This window comes from Cordyceps militaris (genome assembly GCF_000225605.1).
Source record: "Cordyceps militaris CM01 unplaced genomic scaffold CCM_S00007, whole genome shotgun sequence".
In the NCBI taxonomy this organism is placed as follows: domain Eukaryota; kingdom Fungi; phylum Ascomycota; class Sordariomycetes; order Hypocreales; family Cordycipitaceae; genus Cordyceps; species Cordyceps militaris.
The window spans coordinates 2781674-2798557 of record NW_006271975.1 but is presented as its reverse complement, the minus strand read 5'-3'; the positions used below and the strand labels follow the sequence as shown (position 1 = coordinate 2798557).

The 16884-nt window shown below is 51.8% G+C and overlaps 5 protein-coding genes across 5 annotated transcripts; 3 read left to right on the top strand and 2 right to left on the bottom strand.

Moving 5' to 3' along the window:
• Positions 1-1671: 1671 nt before the first annotated feature.
• CCM_09096 (CFEM domain protein) lies at positions 1672-2571 on the bottom strand (the record flags this gene model as incomplete). The annotated part of the gene is made up of 1 exon (XM_006674230.1): positions 1672-2571. One exon carries the CDS (start codon positions 2569-2571, stop codon positions 1672-1674), a length of 900 nt encoding a protein of 299 aa, XP_006674293.1.
• Positions 2572-3560: 989 nt separating this feature from the next.
• On the top strand, positions 3561-5016 carry CCM_09095 (uncharacterized protein; the record flags this gene model as incomplete). The annotated part of the gene is made up of 3 exons (XM_006674229.1): positions 3561-3926; positions 3949-4880; positions 4965-5016. 3 exons carry the CDS (start codon positions 3561-3563, stop codon positions 5014-5016), a joined length of 1350 nt encoding a protein of 449 aa, XP_006674292.1.
• A 6003-nt stretch (positions 5017-11019) lies between these two features.
• On the top strand, positions 11020-12957 carry CCM_09094 (hexose transport-related protein; the record flags this gene model as incomplete). Its single annotated transcript, XM_006674228.1, has 6 exons — positions 11020-11250; positions 11318-11397; positions 11455-11732; positions 11791-12455; positions 12507-12611; positions 12664-12957. The coding sequence occupies 6 exons, from the start codon at positions 11020-11022 to the stop codon at positions 12955-12957; spliced, it is 1653 nt and encodes a 550-aa protein (XP_006674291.1).
• Positions 12958-13917: 960 nt separating this feature from the next.
• Positions 13918-15161, top strand: CCM_09093 (lipase precursor; the record flags this gene model as incomplete). The annotated part of the gene is made up of 3 exons (XM_006674227.1): positions 13918-13993; positions 14102-14411; positions 14480-15161. The coding sequence occupies 3 exons, from the start codon at positions 13918-13920 to the stop codon at positions 15159-15161; spliced, it is 1068 nt and encodes a 355-aa protein (XP_006674290.1).
• A 950-nt stretch (positions 15162-16111) lies between these two features.
• On the bottom strand, positions 16112-16402 carry CCM_09092 (uncharacterized protein; the record flags this gene model as incomplete). Its single annotated transcript, XM_006674226.1, has 1 exon — positions 16112-16402. The coding sequence occupies one exon, from the start codon at positions 16400-16402 to the stop codon at positions 16112-16114; it is 291 nt and encodes a 96-aa protein (XP_006674289.1).
• Positions 16403-16884: the final 482 nt, after the last annotated feature.

Genomic DNA, 16884 nt, shown 5'->3' with positions numbered 1-16884 from the left:
CCCCGCAGCCACCTTGGCACACTAAGATGAGGCATACGTGCCACACACCAGTAAATATATGCTTATCTTTAAGCTAATACGTTATTTAATTTTATTATTCATCCCATCGCTATTACTGGCGCCGTGATCGACCGTTCAACCATGATATAAGTGGGCAGGTGAATATAGGTTCGGATAGGATGATCCGGCAACAGCTCCTCTCTATAGTTGTTCGATATTATTACGTAGCTTTCAACTAGGCATCTCATAATAAACTAGACGCTGTTTAGGGGTAGCGTCTCTATTGGTAGCCGTACCCCTACTAAGTCGGCAATCATCCTTTTGTGATGTTATTGTGTTTTCTGTGCTTACGAACAGTAATAGCGTTGCACGTGTGCGCAGGTAATCACAGCCGGAATATGTGCCCTAAAAGCAACTTGATATTCTGCATGTTCTATCTAACAAGGGAGGAACTCTGCCCTGCCACGGTACCTCCTTTATAGTACAATTTATATGGGAATTAGGGTATCTTTCTAGGGCTTGGATTCTTGTGATGTAGGCGCCACATCCTCTCCACTCCTCGCATCCTTTTGACTCCTCCACCTTCAACGCCTTTTTCAGGTTGTAGTCCCACCAAAGTTCCTCGACCATCGTCTCCTCCGGAGCTCACATTTGCCATCTCTTCCAGCCCGCCCGATTACTGGCGCGGCCGGCTAAATGTGGTCAGAATCTCGTGCGGTTCGATCGAGTTACCGACCATCCCCGACCGCGGACGCTCTCCCGAGCCTTGCCCCTTTCGCCATCAGGAGCTCACTGGCCCTTGCCCTCGCAAGGCTTATTCGGGCCGGCTTCTTCAATGTCTAGGTTCCTAGTGTTAGCCGGCTGCGAGCTGCTCGCCCGTTGCTCGACTGACCTCTTCTCAATATCAGAGTGCTTAGAGGCGAAATCTTCAATCTCGGCCCAGTCCATAAAGCCAATCTCGTGCCAGTAGAGGAGCTCGCCGGCCACTAGCGGCTTGCACCAGAGCTTCTTTCTCGGTTCCGCCTAGACGAGAAGAGCACCCTCCGTAGCAAACTTATCGTCGACGACGGCGAGGAGGTTCGAGTCCAGGCTATTTTTCTCAGCGTATCGTTGATGCTACTTAACGAGCTCATCCGTATCCCAGGACTCATTAAGCGAGGTGGCGACGTATCTAAAGAGTTCGTCCACGCTGCCCATAGACCGCGGCTCGCCCTCGTCGTTTACGTAGTGCACGCCGACATCGACAGCGTCTACAAGCAGGTGGAAGCTATCCCTATCTCCCTTCTTTCGGTTGTCGTACATAGCGAGGCGGCATACTAACGGTTCCTACTCATGCTAGGTTCCCTCCCGCACCTCGGTCTAGTTAGAGTTTGCGATAGACAGGGATATCGCCGTCATGCACGCCATATTTAGCAGGTTTCGAGATTGCAGAGTAGCACGGCATCCTTTATCGCGTTCGCTGAGTCGATAATTCAAAAATACGACTACTCGCCGTAGTTTAGCACTTTATAAGTGTCGCGTTGATGCCCAAGGATCTGCAGAGGTCTTTAGCCCGGCACCAATATAATGCTGAAATTTCTCTTAACTACTTCAACGGTGCCTACAGCGTCATTGACAAGAAATTTGCATATTACGTCTTCAGTCAGATTATCAGGGCACATTAGCAGACGATTAAGAGAAAAAGAAGCAGAGGAAAAGAAGAATTACACCACACGAAGACAAGGCACCGAGCGCAGTCGGGCCAGAGTACCCGGCGCTCGAGGTGGTGGCGGGGGTGGTCGTAGTAGTAGTAGTCTTCGTCGTCGTTTTCGTCGGCGTGCTTCTAGGCGTCGTAGTTGTCACATCGGTTGACTTTGGCGTCGAGGTGGAGCTAGAGCTGGTTGTTTTGGGCACGTCTGTGGCAACGGTGCCGTCAAAGGCGGTGGCCTGTACAAGCCAGTTCTCCGACTCGCCGAGCGTCGTCTCGACGACCGAAGAACCCCCAGTCTTGTCGTAGATGGTCAGCGCGGCAAACTTGCCGGCCTGAACCCACGACGTGCACCAGGCGCCGAGCCCGGGGCGGTCGGGCAGCGTGGAGTGGCTGACCATGGCAGGTGCATAGATGCGGTAGTCGTGCGGGCAGCAGACGCGGTACGTCGAGTTGAAGTCAACCACTTGCCAGCGGTACGGGCAGACGAGCTGGCTGTACGGCGGCTGGTCGACCGAGGCCGTGGCGCTGGCGACTAGGGCCGGCGGGAAGCACGACGTTAGCGTAAGGCCTGGCGCCGGGAACGGGATGTTGAGCCAGTAGCCCAGAGTGGAAAGGTCGCCGGCGTACTGCGTGATGCCGCCCTCACACTCGTCGGGCTGCGTGAAGACGGTCGTCAGCTCCCAGCGGAGGGGTCCAGCCTGGGTCGTGATGCTAGACGGGGCGCGGGTGATGATTGCGGCGGCGGCGATGGAGGTCGAGCTTGAGCCTTGGTCGGTCAAGCCGTGAAGCTGTCTTTTTTGGAGAAAGGAATCATCGGCAGCGGCGGTGCATATCGCTGCGCCGAGCACGAGGCCGGCCAGCTTGGCGAAGGAAAGGGCCATTGCTATTTCTATTGCGTTGCAATTGCAATGGTGAGACTGCAATAGTGCGACTGCAAAAGTACAGTAGTACAATAGTAGAGGGCAAGGAAAGCGAGCACAATTCTCGCAAAGCTGTTAACAGGGCACAGAAGAGGAAGAGGACAGACAAGGACAAAGATAAAAAGCTATGTTGAACCTACAAAACTATAGTATTTAATTATTACTAGCCTATATTTAAGTAAAAACTATTTTTTCTATATATTATTTTATTATTATATAATAATTCCTAATAGTATTTAAAGGTATTTAGTATTCTTAGTAAGTAGGTTCTTAAGCTACTAGCTTATTCTATATTTTATATATCTTTTATTAATTATTAACTATTTAAATATTTTTAATTATTTCCTATTTATATATATATTTAAATAATAAAATAGTTTATTATTATTAGTATTTTTTAGATTATATATTATAATCTTTATATAATTTTCAGCTTTATTCTATTAATTAGAAACTAAAAATAATATAGTATTTAGTATATATTATCTTAGCTTTTACCTTAGCTTATTATAGTTATTTTCCTTATATTTCTTTATAGGTTAGTTATAAATTAAGTATTACTTTATTTTTAGAAAAATTATTTAAGGTATTTCGAGCTAATTTTAAACTAGTAATCTTTATACTAACTAATATAGAAGTTTATAATATAGAACTATTATATTATAAAAGTATAATAATAATATTAATTTAATTCCTAATAATTAATTCTTAATAACTAATAAATACTATCTTTTATAATAGCTTAAATATATAGATCTATAGCCTTTAAAAGTGGGGTTTCTTCCTACGCGCTAGCCAATACGAGGCTACCGTTAAGTTGCCTGCTTGCGTAGAGTCAATCGAAAGAGTGACTCTGCCCTTTCTGGGTGTATAAAGCGAAATAGCATACCCTGCGACGGCAACGAAGACAGCAGTGACCGCAATCTCAAAAGGACACGCTGTTCAAAATAATGGCACCGGCTGAGGATGCGCCGGCATCGCTGCTGAGCCTCCCATGGGAGATTCGCAGCGTCATCCTCCTCGACGTGCTGACGCGGTCCCACCGGCGAGGCGAACCTGTCTTTGACAACAAGTTTATGCGGCAACGCGTTCACTTGGGGAACTGCTTCGACGAGAGGAACCCAAAGGAGACCAACATCTACATCGAGAAGCCCGGGACCTGGCCGCTGGCTCGGTCCGCCAGGGCCTTGCAGGCAACATGCCGGCAGCTGCGCGACGATGTCACGCTTCTAATCAACCAGACGTTAAAGACGGGCAAAACAAAGGCTCCTTTTATTCTTGACTTCATGATTGAAAGACGTAGGCGTGTTCCCCACGTGGCTGTCTTTCCCATACAAGACGAAGCGTATACTCAGCCTGCGCGTGAATCTACGCATCATACGACCCGACCCAAAGGCAGTGCCCCGCGAATGGATTAAATTGGCGCGGTACCCAGAAAATCTTCCTCGCCGTTGGGGTGAGCTCAAGACGTCCACCTTTTGGAGCTTCTATGCCGCTCTGGCCTTGATCTCACTTAGCCGCCTCCGGTATAAGCCAGCGGACGATGAGACAAAAGGCATCGAGTCTGCAGCGGCACCGACAAACAAGCACAGGATCAGCGTGGTGGATGCCTACCTAACACCGATGGAGGCGACGCCGTACGTCGTGGACAGGTTGCATCTCGACTTTAAGCCGACCGAGTACCGACCAGACGGAGAGCCTATTGTTCCCAGCATGGAAGACGAGTCAAGAAACGGCCCCTTCTACAAGGAGGGGTATGTGCAGTTCGGCCACGAAGTGTTCCATGAGGAGTCTGGTTATTCCGATGGTTTCGAAACGTACGAGCTTAACTTGGAAGAAAAAGCGGCAGGGCGGGTCGCAAGCGGCCAACTACTAAAACACGTCTGGGAGTGCATTGGGAGAATCAGCGACTACAAAGACGAAGAAGACGAACTGGCATTGAGCCAGTACGCGCTGGCGAACAACGTAGGCGAGGTGACGTTCTCTCCACCCCGTGGGCTTCCGCCAGTTGTGGATGCCGCGCACATGATGTCCATGAATACAGACACTTGGATTTCATCTTACGAGAGTGAAGGCGACTGGCGGACCATGAACATCTCCAAGGCAATTGCGAACGAAGAAGCGAGGGAGGACCCAGCTCAGGGCTACTTGGCCCTGTTGCGTCTGGCCAAGCGGAGAAGAGCCCTAGGCTGGCAGGCTCAGTTTGACAAGGCCCGGGAGGAGTACGAAGCGTTGGCAAGAGTCGAGAGGGAAAAGGGTAACAAACAGCCGTGAGTGTACTGCTATGAGAAAGCTGGTGTTTTGCAGCAACAGTTGGGATCACTCCCTGAACTGAGACACTGGACAACAACAAGGAGTGGCTGTGGAGCCTCCCTCACAGAACAGAAGCCTGGATTCGGTACCTAAACAGTCACTAATTGCACTATAAAGGACATTATACCGCGACAGAGGTACCAGCACGGTGTGCCACCAGATTTATAGAATAACTCGTAGTAATAGTCGAAAATAGGAATAGACCAGGATAATTATGCAAAAGATAATAATTTAGGGGTTTCAATTTTAATATTTCATCTAAACCTCGTCTATAGTTGATACTGGTACTTTACAACTATACTGGCGAGGGCGAGGTGAGGGTGATAGTAGCCTATACTCCGTATTTCTTGTCTTTGTCTGCGATGGGGAAATCACTGCCTGTAGTTCCCTTGTACTTGTCGCGGATGTAGTCGGAAACGGCCTCGTCCTTGGCCTGCTCTGCCGCGGTTTCGTTGCTCTGCTGGCCTTGGCCAAGCACCTTTTCCTGCACAAAATCGACGGCCTGCTTGAATTAACAACGGACTTTACGAATGGACGTCGCCTTGGGCGGGTGGGGTAGAACGCTGTACCTTGTCAAGTCCATCTTCTTGCTGTTCCGACTTTTCTCCGCCACCGGCGACGTTGTTAATGGTGTCCATGAATTTGTTGGACTCGCCCTCTTTGTTGTTGAGGCTGCCACCGGCTGCTTTAAGAATGCTGTCCATGGCGGGGTGTTCAAGGCAGATGGTTTCTTCTAGAGTATGCGACGAACGGGGAGACTTAAGAATCGAGGAAAAGTTGAATGATTTGTTTGCTTTCCCGGGGAGGGCCGTCTTGATAAGAGCGATTCGGCTAGACGACGTCATGACTGTGCCGTCATGGCTAGGGCCCGTACGATAATATACTCGCCCTAGTTCTACAGCGTCATCCACGGCCGGCGAATACAACGCAGGATGCCTAGGAATTCAGACTTTAAGTTATGGACTAGCGCACGATGCTTCAGGCGCGAGCTTGCTATAAAACCTGGACTAAACCGAGGTGGCGGCGGGGAGCTCAATTGGCAAAAGTGGGCAAGATGCTGGTACAGCTGAAGTTGGCGCAACTTAAATTTTGCACGGAGCGATAGTCACTACTAGTAAATGCCCTGCATCTCAACTACATGTCGCGAGTGGGAGAGAGAGAGCGGCTGCTTCTGTCTCGAGAAGCAATGGCTGGATCGTCTGATGTGGTTGCCGAAGAGCGCGGTCGCGACGATGCGGTTCTCGCGCGCCGCGTCCTGCGGAAGATTGATCGCGCCATCATCCCGCTGCTCTTTGTCACGTACATGCTAAACTTTATGGACAAGGTGATCCTCTCGAGCGCGGCCGTGTTTGGTCTGAAAAAAGATACAGTGAGTTCTTTCCGCCGGAATACTTTGGAGAGAGCAGTGGGGACTAATAATCCTGCAGAGCTTGCATGGGCAGCAGTACAGCTGGGTTGCCAGCATCTTCTACTTTGGCTACCTCGTCTGGGAGTATCCCACCACGCTGCTCGTCGCCCGCGTGCCCATCGGCAAATACCTAGCCGCCAATACGGCGTTTTGGGGCGCCGTCGTCGCCATAACGGCCGCGTGCACCACCTTTGGTGGCCTCATGGCCGTGCGCTTCCTGCTGGGCGTCGCCGAGGCCACCATCACGCCGGGCTTCCTGTTTCTGACATCAACCTGGTACACGCGCGACGAGATGCCCACGCGCGTGGGGCTTTGGTTCGCGGGCAACGCGGTTGGCGGTTTGGCCTCGAGCTTGCTCGCATTTGGCGTCGGTCATGTCAAGGACAATGTCCACCCGTGGCGCTGGATGTACATTATCCTCGGCCTGACGACGTTTCTCTGGACTATTCCCATGTACTTTCTTCTCCCTGATACCATCTCCAAAGCAAAGTTTCTCACGAGCAAGGAACGCGAGATAGCAGCCCGTCGCACCATCGTCGCTGGTACTGGAAGCACGGAAGAAACGCACTTCTCGTGGGAGCAAGTCTGCGAGTGCCTTGTTGACCCCAAAACCTGGCTCATCACCTGCATTGCCCTCCTTGGGCAGATTCCTAACAGCGGCACTCAAAACTTTTCCAACATGATTATCAAGTCATTCAACTTCACCAGCCTGCAGTCTACTCTCATCAACATTCCGTATTCTCTCGTCTCGGCCGTCATCATTGCCGGCACGGGTTGGCTGGCCGGCCGCTACCGAGCACTTAATTGCATTCTTATCATTGCGGTTGTTGTACCATGTGTTGTCGGCGCAGCCATTATATACTGCCGCAACAGGATCCCCTCGTCTGGCGTGCAGCTTTTCGCCTATTTCCTACTGTCGCCTGGTCCTGCGTCCATGCCTCTCAACATGGCTCTGGTATCGTCCAACTTCAAGGGTGTTACCAAGAAGATGACAATGACTGCACTTCTGTTTATCGCATACTGCGCCGGAAATATTGCTGGGCCTCAATTCTTTCAGGAAAGTGAGGCGCCGACGTATAAGACGGCGTTTAGGACCATTATGGTCTCCTACTCCCTGGTTATTGTATTGGCTCTTGTGCTGCGCATGTATTTGAGGTGGTTCAATGCTCTCCGGTCCAAGATGGAAGGGGTCCACGGCAGCACGGTCACGGCTGGCGCAGTCGCAGACGCAGACGCAAAATTAGGCGATAGCATGGATGTTCCGCCTGTGGAGCTTGGACCTGAGGCATTCGAGGATGTCACGGACTGGAAGACCATTGGGTTCAGATATCGACTGTAACTGATGATAAAGGCTGGTCAGATTGAATGCCCTCGGTTGTCATGGTTGTGCAAGCCATCTGATACAGACGAAGGCATCCAGGCTAACCTACTTGTTCAGCCTGCGAAAATATCACGAAACCGCCACGAGCCTTTTATTTTGTTGAGCCCGATCCTCAGTCTCGAAAGGTGCGAAGTTGATTTTTCTAGGTACTTTTTCAGGGCTCTAGATACGTAAGGTACCTGTAGGTAGCCTCATTAGTACGCATCTCGCTGTAACTTGCCATTTTCTAGCACTGAGCTAGCACTTGCGACCCCACTGTCAGTAGCCTATTAGGGTTATATGATTTCACTATTGTCACGACTTGAGTTAGTTCTTTATAAGCGCAATCTGCAATGCCGCAGCCAGCTATGTGAGCCCAGAGGTCCGAATCTCTGACCGTCTGCCTTTTGACCTGCGAGCGCGGAACATGTACAATGGCGCTCACAGACGCGGAGCGTAAGAAGACTTGGGCCCCCCGGGTCCGCACAGGGTGCGAAATTTGCCGGTACGTTCCGTCTCAGGTCGCGAGCCCCTCGTTTGTATATGGCGCTCACTCGCTGACTCGTCCTTGTCTCGAGGGGCCTTGCAGAACGCGCCGAATCAAGTGCGATGAGACCCATCCCATCTGCAAGCGGTGCGCTGTCAGCAATCGGCCCTGTCGGTACACGTTGGAGACGCCGTCGCCGTCGCCTCCCCGGGACACAGCCACGGGTGCCGCCTGGCTCGCGATTTGGACACAAAAGGTGCTCGGCGGCGGCGCGCCTTTGCACCAAACCGAGCCGCCCGGTTGGGATGCGGCCCAAGCCATGCGATTTTGTTCGTCTCCCCTGAGTGGCTAGGCAGCTGGGGAGACATCCAGTCCTACGTTATCAGGATACTAAAACTAACATGCGCGTGATGGTAGTCATCGATGTATCGATTCCAATGTACTCCAAGTTTCAGGTGGTTGAAAATGCCTACGACGCGCAGTTTGTTCCGGGTTCGCACATCTCCGTCTTTCCGTACCATCCCGGGTTCATCATGATGATGACGTGCCAGCGCATCAAACTGGCCTCGCTGAGCCGCAACGTCCCTGTGCGGCGTGGACAGGGCCTCGGCATCGAGCATCTGTGGGACATGTTCTACGCCCAGATGGGAGAAACAATGGCGCATCTCAACAAGCACATCAACGCGCGCAGCCGGCCGGGGTACATCATTTCCCGAATCATCGACTTGCTAAGCGTCGAGGTGAGCAGCTTTCTTATTCGGGACGCTCGATAGGCTGGTTAACGCACTTGCAGCTGGCCATTGTGGGCTCTCCATGGCGAGGTCATTTACAAGGCTTCTTTGCCGTCGTAAGCTCATACGGTGGCGTTAGTTCCATGTTAAAGACATGGCCGCGAGTCATTTTGGCATTCCATTATTGCCTTATGTCAGTTTTTACGTGGTTGTTGCCGGTACACTGTAGCTGATGCTGTTCAGGTATGCGATTGTGGGCAACGCGTGCAGTCCGGCCACAAGCCAGATTGACGGGCTGGACGCGTGGAGCGAGGACGAGATCTGCACAGTGTACCGGTTCACGTTTTACTTCGAGTTTGGATGCCCCAGCTCGGTCGCGCTGGCCATCATTCGCATAACTCGCCTGCGCGTACTCGCCGCGACGGGCAGCCTCGCAGCGCCAGACCCATTGGGCGCCATGGCCAAAGCGATTGCCCAGGACCTGCACGCTTTTGTCCCCGACGAATGGACGGAGACGTATGCGGTCCCAGACGACCCGCTGCGACCACTGCTGGCGCGCACGTTTGCCGTGGCGACGGCCCTATACGCCGTGTTGTCGCTGCCGCCAGATCTCGCGCAGCACTTTGCCGGCGCCGCGCCGAACCCACGCGCGCACTACCGGCGGGTCCTTTTCGAGATGATTGAGCAAACAGGGACGTACATCAAGACGAGCGTGCTCAGCTGGGCGTTTGCGGTGCTAGGAGCCGCGTACGCGGACGGACCTGACGAGGGCAAGGAGAGGATCCTGAGTTGCCTTGCAGCGATGCAGGGCATGGAGAATGTAGAGTGCGGTGCGACCACCATGTTACAGCTGTTTCCGGACTTTTGGGCGTCGGGGAAGACAAGCTGGGAGGACTGTTATGATAGGCCGTGTCAGGTGTTGTGCTGACAACGATCCCCATGTAAATATATTTGTCAAGTTTATGCAAATTTGTATGACAACGTGGCTGTGAGATGCAAGGAAGTAGTCAGGCACCTATGCTTCCCAAAATAACACCGCAAATACAGCATGACTGTCGGATGTAACATCAGAAGATTATCATGGTCATTTTTCAAGACCTTCCGAGACCTTGTCAGGGCGCGCCTCATGACCAGAGCAGTGCTGAGCATCACCGTAGTAATAGGTGGGGGGAGGAGAACGTTACAGTGCTGTGCGGGGTGTACGGCAACAACACTATGGGGTATGTACTATTTTAAGGACACGTCATGAATGTTCAATCGAAGAAGTCCGAGCATAAGACCGTAGTCCATTGTACAGGTTCCATGGGATTCAGTGTTGGCTCCAATGGGGCTCAACGCGGGTGCCACAGCCCGCTGTAGCCATCCCGATCGCATGGGGGTGGCTTGGTGGGGGAAACGCCGATGTATTTTGAGGTGGGAGGCGCCGCCGCCGTATATTGCACAGAGCTGTGTACATACTTTCGAGACTACTGTTCTACTTAGGACCAGAGCAGGTGCGTTTATAGCAAGCAGCATTATAAAACTTTGTCATCTGCGGAGAGACACTGGAGATGTCGCGTTTGCGGGAAATCAAGGGTTTGACTGCCGACTGCCACAAGCGGCAACCCTCCAGCGCCACTAATCCTAGTCTGGGCGCTGGGACATCAACGCGGGGTTAACAGGACAACAGGACGGACCTGTTCAAGGCGGGAGAACTCGTAACTAGACGGGAAGAAGTTAGGCGGAGACTTTACTGATGTCCCCCACGCGGTCCTGAAAATGGTCGACTCACCGCAATTTAGAGCTGAGAACCGAGGCTTTCGCACTCCAAGAGATGTAGCTGCTGTGTACAAAACTCACCTCCCCATCGTAGCCCCCAAACTCTCCACAATCCACCAGCCCTATCAGTTGTTTGTTACCTACCTATTCTAGCACCTCTCTTTCCGAGTGGGGGTCAAGGCTCTACGCTACACGCCCTTTACAGCTGGAAACTTGGTTGGTGTGGTTAAACGCCTACCTTCAAAAGAATCGCCATTTTAATCTCGACCATGTCCGCTGCTTCGTAGACAGAAAGACGCAAATTCGTCGCCCAACTTGTCCCGACTTGTCCCACCCCCCCGTCTCCGCAGCCATGGGCAATCTTGATGCCACCGACGACGCCCAGGTCGCGTCCATCAAAGACGACAACCGTCCGTTCCTGCACAAGCACGGTGCCGCCGACATTCGCGAACTCCAGGGCAACGCTCATTTCTATGAGACGGTCAGCGCCGCGCCGCTGAACCCGTGGTCCCGCACGAGCATCCAGCTGTACCTTATCCTGCTCATCGCCGCCCTCAATGCCACGGCCTCTGGCTTTGACGGTGTATGTTGTGCAAATGGAGAAGTCTGAGATCGCGCGTTGGGAAAGAAGACTAATTAACGGGTGGTAGTCCATCTTCAGCTCCATCAATGCAATGCCGCAGTACCAGAAATACTTTCACCACAGTGAGCTTGGCTCGGCCACCGGCATGTGAGCATAATCAAATCGCAAAATAAATGTAGCCTTGCTCATACTAATCCAAACTAGTATCTTCATGATTTACACCATCGGCAACATGATCGGCTCCCTCTTTACGGGCCCTATCTGCGACCGCTTCGGCCGCCGCGCCGGGATGATGACAGGCTCCGTCCTCATCATGGTCGGTGCCGCCGTCCAGACCGCCGCGCAGTCCGACGCCTACCTCCTCGGTGGCCGCTTCGTTCTCGGCTTCGGCGTCTCCATCGGCACTTCCTCGGCACCGACCTATGCTCTCGAACTGGCCCCTCCGCAGTGGCGCGCCCGTGTCGTCGGCTACTATAACTCCTGTGAATTCCTACTCAACCCCTCGCCTAGTACTGACCTTTGTTTTCTGACACTGCCTAGTCTTCTACACGGGCGCTATCCTCGCTACAGGCGTCGCCTATGCCGCCATCAAATCCCCGGGCGAGACGGCTTTCAGGCTTCCCCTTGGTCTGCAGCTTATCCCGCCGCTCTTCATCTTTTTCGGCGCCCTCGTCATTCCCGAGTCACCGCGCTGGTTAACCATGTGGGGAAAGAAGGAGCAGGCTGCCGCCATCCTTGCCAAGTACCACGGCGGCGGCGACATGAACCATCCGATGGTGCAGCTCGAGCTTCGTGAGTTTGAGGCTGGCATTGAGCTGCAAAAGACGTCGAGCGTCTGGAACTACTGGCCCCTTGTCAGCTCACCCAATGCGCGATGGCGCTTCACCATGATGGCTTTTATGTCCGTCTTTGCTCAGCTCAGTGGTAACTCCGTCCTGACTTACTACCTGCCCTCCATGTACAAGCTCCTCGGGGTCAAGACGCCCCAGCGCAAGCTGCTCTTGACATTCGCCAACACCATTGTCTCAGGTGCGGGTGCTGTGGCAGGCTCGGCGCTGAATGATACTATTGGGCGTCGTACCAAGCTATGGGTTGGTAGCATCGTTCTCGCTGGCCTGTTTGGCGGCGTTACGGGCTTTTCCAGCTACTTTGAGGGGGGGAAGACGGATGTGAGCTCGACCATTACAAGCAGTGGTATTGCATTTGTGCGTTTTCCCTTGCAAGGCAACTTCTGGTCCTGGTACTGACTATTGTAGATCTTCCTCTTTGGCTGCGCCTATTCTTTCATTTACACACCTCTGACGGCCACATACTGCGCGGAAGTCCTATCCACCCCGATGCGGGCCAAGGGCATGGGTATTGTAAGTCTTTTTTAACATTTTATTTTTGCAGAATCTGAACTCATAATCACAGCATGTCATTCTTAGCAACTGCGCCAACCTGTACAACACCTACGTCACTGCTGTCGCTCTCGAGGCCATCGACTTTCGCTACTATTTTGTCTTTGTCGGCCTGAACATTATATACGCTGCTCTTTGGTACTTTCTTGGCGTCGAGACCCGCGGTCGCACCCTTGAAGAGATGGAGGAGGTATTCAATGCCAAGTTTCCGCCTAGGGCCGCCCTACAAAAGGCCGTCATGGTCAAACAGAGAGATGGACACTTGGCGGATGTTGGCGCCGCCGCAGGCGATGAGGAGCGCGTCTAGATAATAATGATCATTCTATCCATCCAAGTAATGACCTTTTTCGTGGATACCCTGATAGTTGAGTCATGTCGACAGCGCATTTCTGGTGTCCGCTTTGATAACCGGGACTCGATGTAATGGGCTGTGATCGGCGAATTGGCTGGGAATTCACGGGGTTAACAAGGGCACTATCTGCAACCCTTCTTCACTAGTTGTCAAGATTTGATGGGCAGGTTCATGCGTCAGAAAAGGTGCTATAACTCAGTCCAACTCAGCTTACTATCCAGATCGACTCTGGTAGGGAGGCACGTTCTTAACGGAGTAGGAACAAAAACAAATTACCTACTAAATCACACCGCATAACTATTGCGGGATGGGAGTCATTTATTGCTTGGTTGAGGATGCCTTAGCTGAGCCCTCCAGCACTAATTTTTAAATGAGACCACGAAGATTTTCCTTTTCTCGCTTTGTGAGGTCTGTGTGAGTAACGTTGTACATGATCTGCGACTTGGCAAATACACTAGTCAGTTTCCTTGGACCCTGTAATATCGGATGCCCTGAAGGAAGCGCTGACTCGTGGCGATCGGCTCCAACCAGCGTTCGTCTAAATGGCAGCCACATAACTTGTCTCATCGGCACTTGATTAATGGCTGAACTCATCCAAGTCATTAACAACACAGGAGAACCTATATTCTTCTCAGGCGCAGTAGCGCATAACTTGATGCGCATTGTAAGACATGGCCAAGGTGGTCATTCCGTGCGTGGGGATGATGATGGCCAACAGGGTAAACTCATGCTCGGGACACGGCTCACCAAATCACAAGTAGTTACAGATGACCGCAATTAAACACATATAAATACACATCGAAGTTCCTGCTAGCAAAGCATTCTTCACCGTCTTAGTTCTTGACTCCCCCGTACCCATTCCAGCTACTTTACTAACTCTCTTGAACCCTCTTGAGCTCCCTGATCTTGTTCAGAATGCAACCAACAGCTTTCTTTATTTTGGCCGGAGCAGCCTGCTCCCTAGCCTCGCCAGCTGTTATTGCGCGTCAGGGTGAGAATCTCTACAAGTTCCTGCCAGATTGAATCAAGCGATCAATCTGTAACACAAGCCCTGATGTGATACCGGAAAAAGACAGTTCCAGAAACTAACGTTGCAAAGATACTTCTGAGAAGGCCTCTCCGGTGCAGTTTGAACTCTTCTCGCAGTACGCTCAAGCGGCCTACTGTCAGGACCTGTTTAATACGGTCGCGGGGTCGGTGGTCTGCACGGATCATAAAGGCCCCGTCTGCGCAAACCCCCAAGGAACCGTCACTGTCAAAGAGTTTAGCAATGATGCATTTGATACTATCGCGGGCTATGTCGCGGTCAACCCTACCAAGAAGCACATTGTTGTTGCTTTCAAAGGCACGGATCCCATGTCCCTGGTGGATGTGAAATCGGACTTGGCCAAAAATCTGGTGTCGGCCGCGTAAGTGATTATTGTCTTCTTCTTTCGAACCACTATCCTTTTTGGACTCGTTGCTGATTGGGCGACAGAGATCTATTCCCTGCATGCGGCCGCTGCACCACCCACAACGGTTTTAAGAAGGCCTTTTCCAGCGTCAAGGACGCCTTGGAACAGACGTTAAAGACTGAGCTCGCCAAGACCGGGCAGGAGTCCTACCGCGTGGTTGTCACCGGTCATTCCCTGGGTGGCGCTGTAGCCACAATTGCAGGAGCCTACCTACGAACTCGAGGGATCGCGTGTGATCTGTATACGTACGGCTCGCCGCGCGTGGGCAACCAGGAGTTTGCTGATCTGGTGACCAAAGATGTCAACTTCTCCGCTCGCATTACCAACGGAAACGATATTGTGACAGCGGTGCCCTATGGCTCGCTTTTTCAGCTCGGGTTCTACGCCCATACTTTCCCGGAATATTGGTACAAGGCGGGGCTGCTGGGAACCTCACAGGGCTATCAGGGGGTGGTTACCAAGTGCAACACCAGAGAGGAGTGTGCGGGCCCTACCTGTGGGAAAGCCTCGATCCCCAATGTGGTGGCCCTGTCAACATGTAACGTGAGTCACCATGTTAACTACATCGACCCTGCGGTGCTGCCCTGCAAGGATGTTCGCAAACCCAAGAGTGACGACCCCAGAGATGCTCCCATCACCGATGAGGAGTTCCGGAAGTTTCTGGAGGAGCAGGAAAATGAGGAGGGAGATCAGAAAAGAGAGTAGGGAATCCAACTCTATCAAGGCAGCGTGCTTTTTATAGGGGGCTGCGAGGATACGAGAGAGAAGAGAGAAGAACGGCAATTGCTTGCTTACTGCTACCGGTGGCAAGTTGTCTGCGGGCCACTCTTAGTTGAACTGAAGAACTGCTGACGGATCAGACGCTCCATCATCCGTCACGCAAGCACTTGGAGCGATTTCAATTCATCTATGTTCCGAAGGTTATTTTCCGTGTACAACCCTCAGTTGTACGGAACCAGCCCAGCCTCTTGGCAGCACGGCGTATGGCTAATCTGTGACATTGATTGTAGAAGTTCAGAACCGTGGCAGTCCAACTCTTTCCGAGTTGTCTTCCACGGAACAAAAATCCGCTAAAAGGGAAACTAGGTGTCAGTGCAAGTCACGACAATAGGAGCGAGTGCAGCGTCGCCTACAGACGAAATCCTGAAGTTTTCTGCCTGTTTCGGTAACTAGTGACGTCTACTGCTTCATCGAATTTCTTCGATAAGAAGATTCTTTAATGGCGCAGCCGCCGCCAAAGCTGAAACTCAAAGACAACCTTATATTTCGTCTTTCTCTTGGCTTCCATCTTCGTTCGCTCGCCATTCTGCGCCAGTTTTTTTCCACGTTCTATTATTATTGAGACGTATGTAATGACTCGCTTTCGAAACTGGACTCATGCCGCCCGCATTTCAAGAAATCATACACATCTTAACCATCTATCGCATCGATAGCGGACGGCGTGTATACCCCATTCGCATGTACTGATGTCCTGGACTGTGGCAGCTCATGGACACAAACTCAAAGTCCTCTCGAACCTGCCGAAACGCGCTGAACAGGCCAGGCGTGTCTCCAAAATGGAAATCATCGGCCGCGACGAATTATATAGCCTTGTCAACATCAGCACCATGGAGGCATTCGGAAATTGCTATGATGGACTTACAAGGCTTTGTAGATCAGTCATGACAATCGAATTGTGTCTGGTACCCATTTCCCTTGAGATTTTGCCGCATAGCTTCTATTCCGCCTATGATGTCAACACCAGGGATCAGGTATTCTTCTGGTGGATCTTTGAGAATCTCCAATGTGCCCTGGTACTCAATGTAGGGCTTCAGGCAGCTGAGGAGAGCGAGGTTGCGATCAGTTGCGACGGGAACAGACTTGAGGTAGGCAGTGCCGAACGATGGTCGCAAATCGAGAATAATGGGCTCTGTCGACGTCTCGTTCCGTACAGCTTCAAATGCCATGCTGGTCATTGCGCATGGATCAACGTTTTTTGGTGTCCTGCTTGTCCAACCCCATGACGAACGCCGGCGCCTTGATAGCACGCTCATCATGCTCCTATGCGGCACCATGGCTACAGCCGAGCTGGCCATTAGAAGCAATTTCATTAGCACCATGGCCGGGGGCGAAAGCCGGCTCATAAAATATGGCTTGCAGTGAAACCGGACTAGATCTGAAATGATCTGATGATTGGCAATACACTAAGGATCATTCTAACTTATAGAATTATCGGATTGCATAATGTCACTATAGTGGTTCGGCGTCCGCAAGCGATGAAGAATAATGCTATAAGGACCCCTCAAGGCTTCCAAGACCCCGATGCAGTGCTCAACAGTGCCCTTGGTTCCATTCCTCTGTTTGCTGCTGGAGGAGCTTGAGGCGCGCAGCTCTCCATCTTCTAGATCCCCGTCAACTATACCATCGTGCACAAGAATGAGACTTCTCG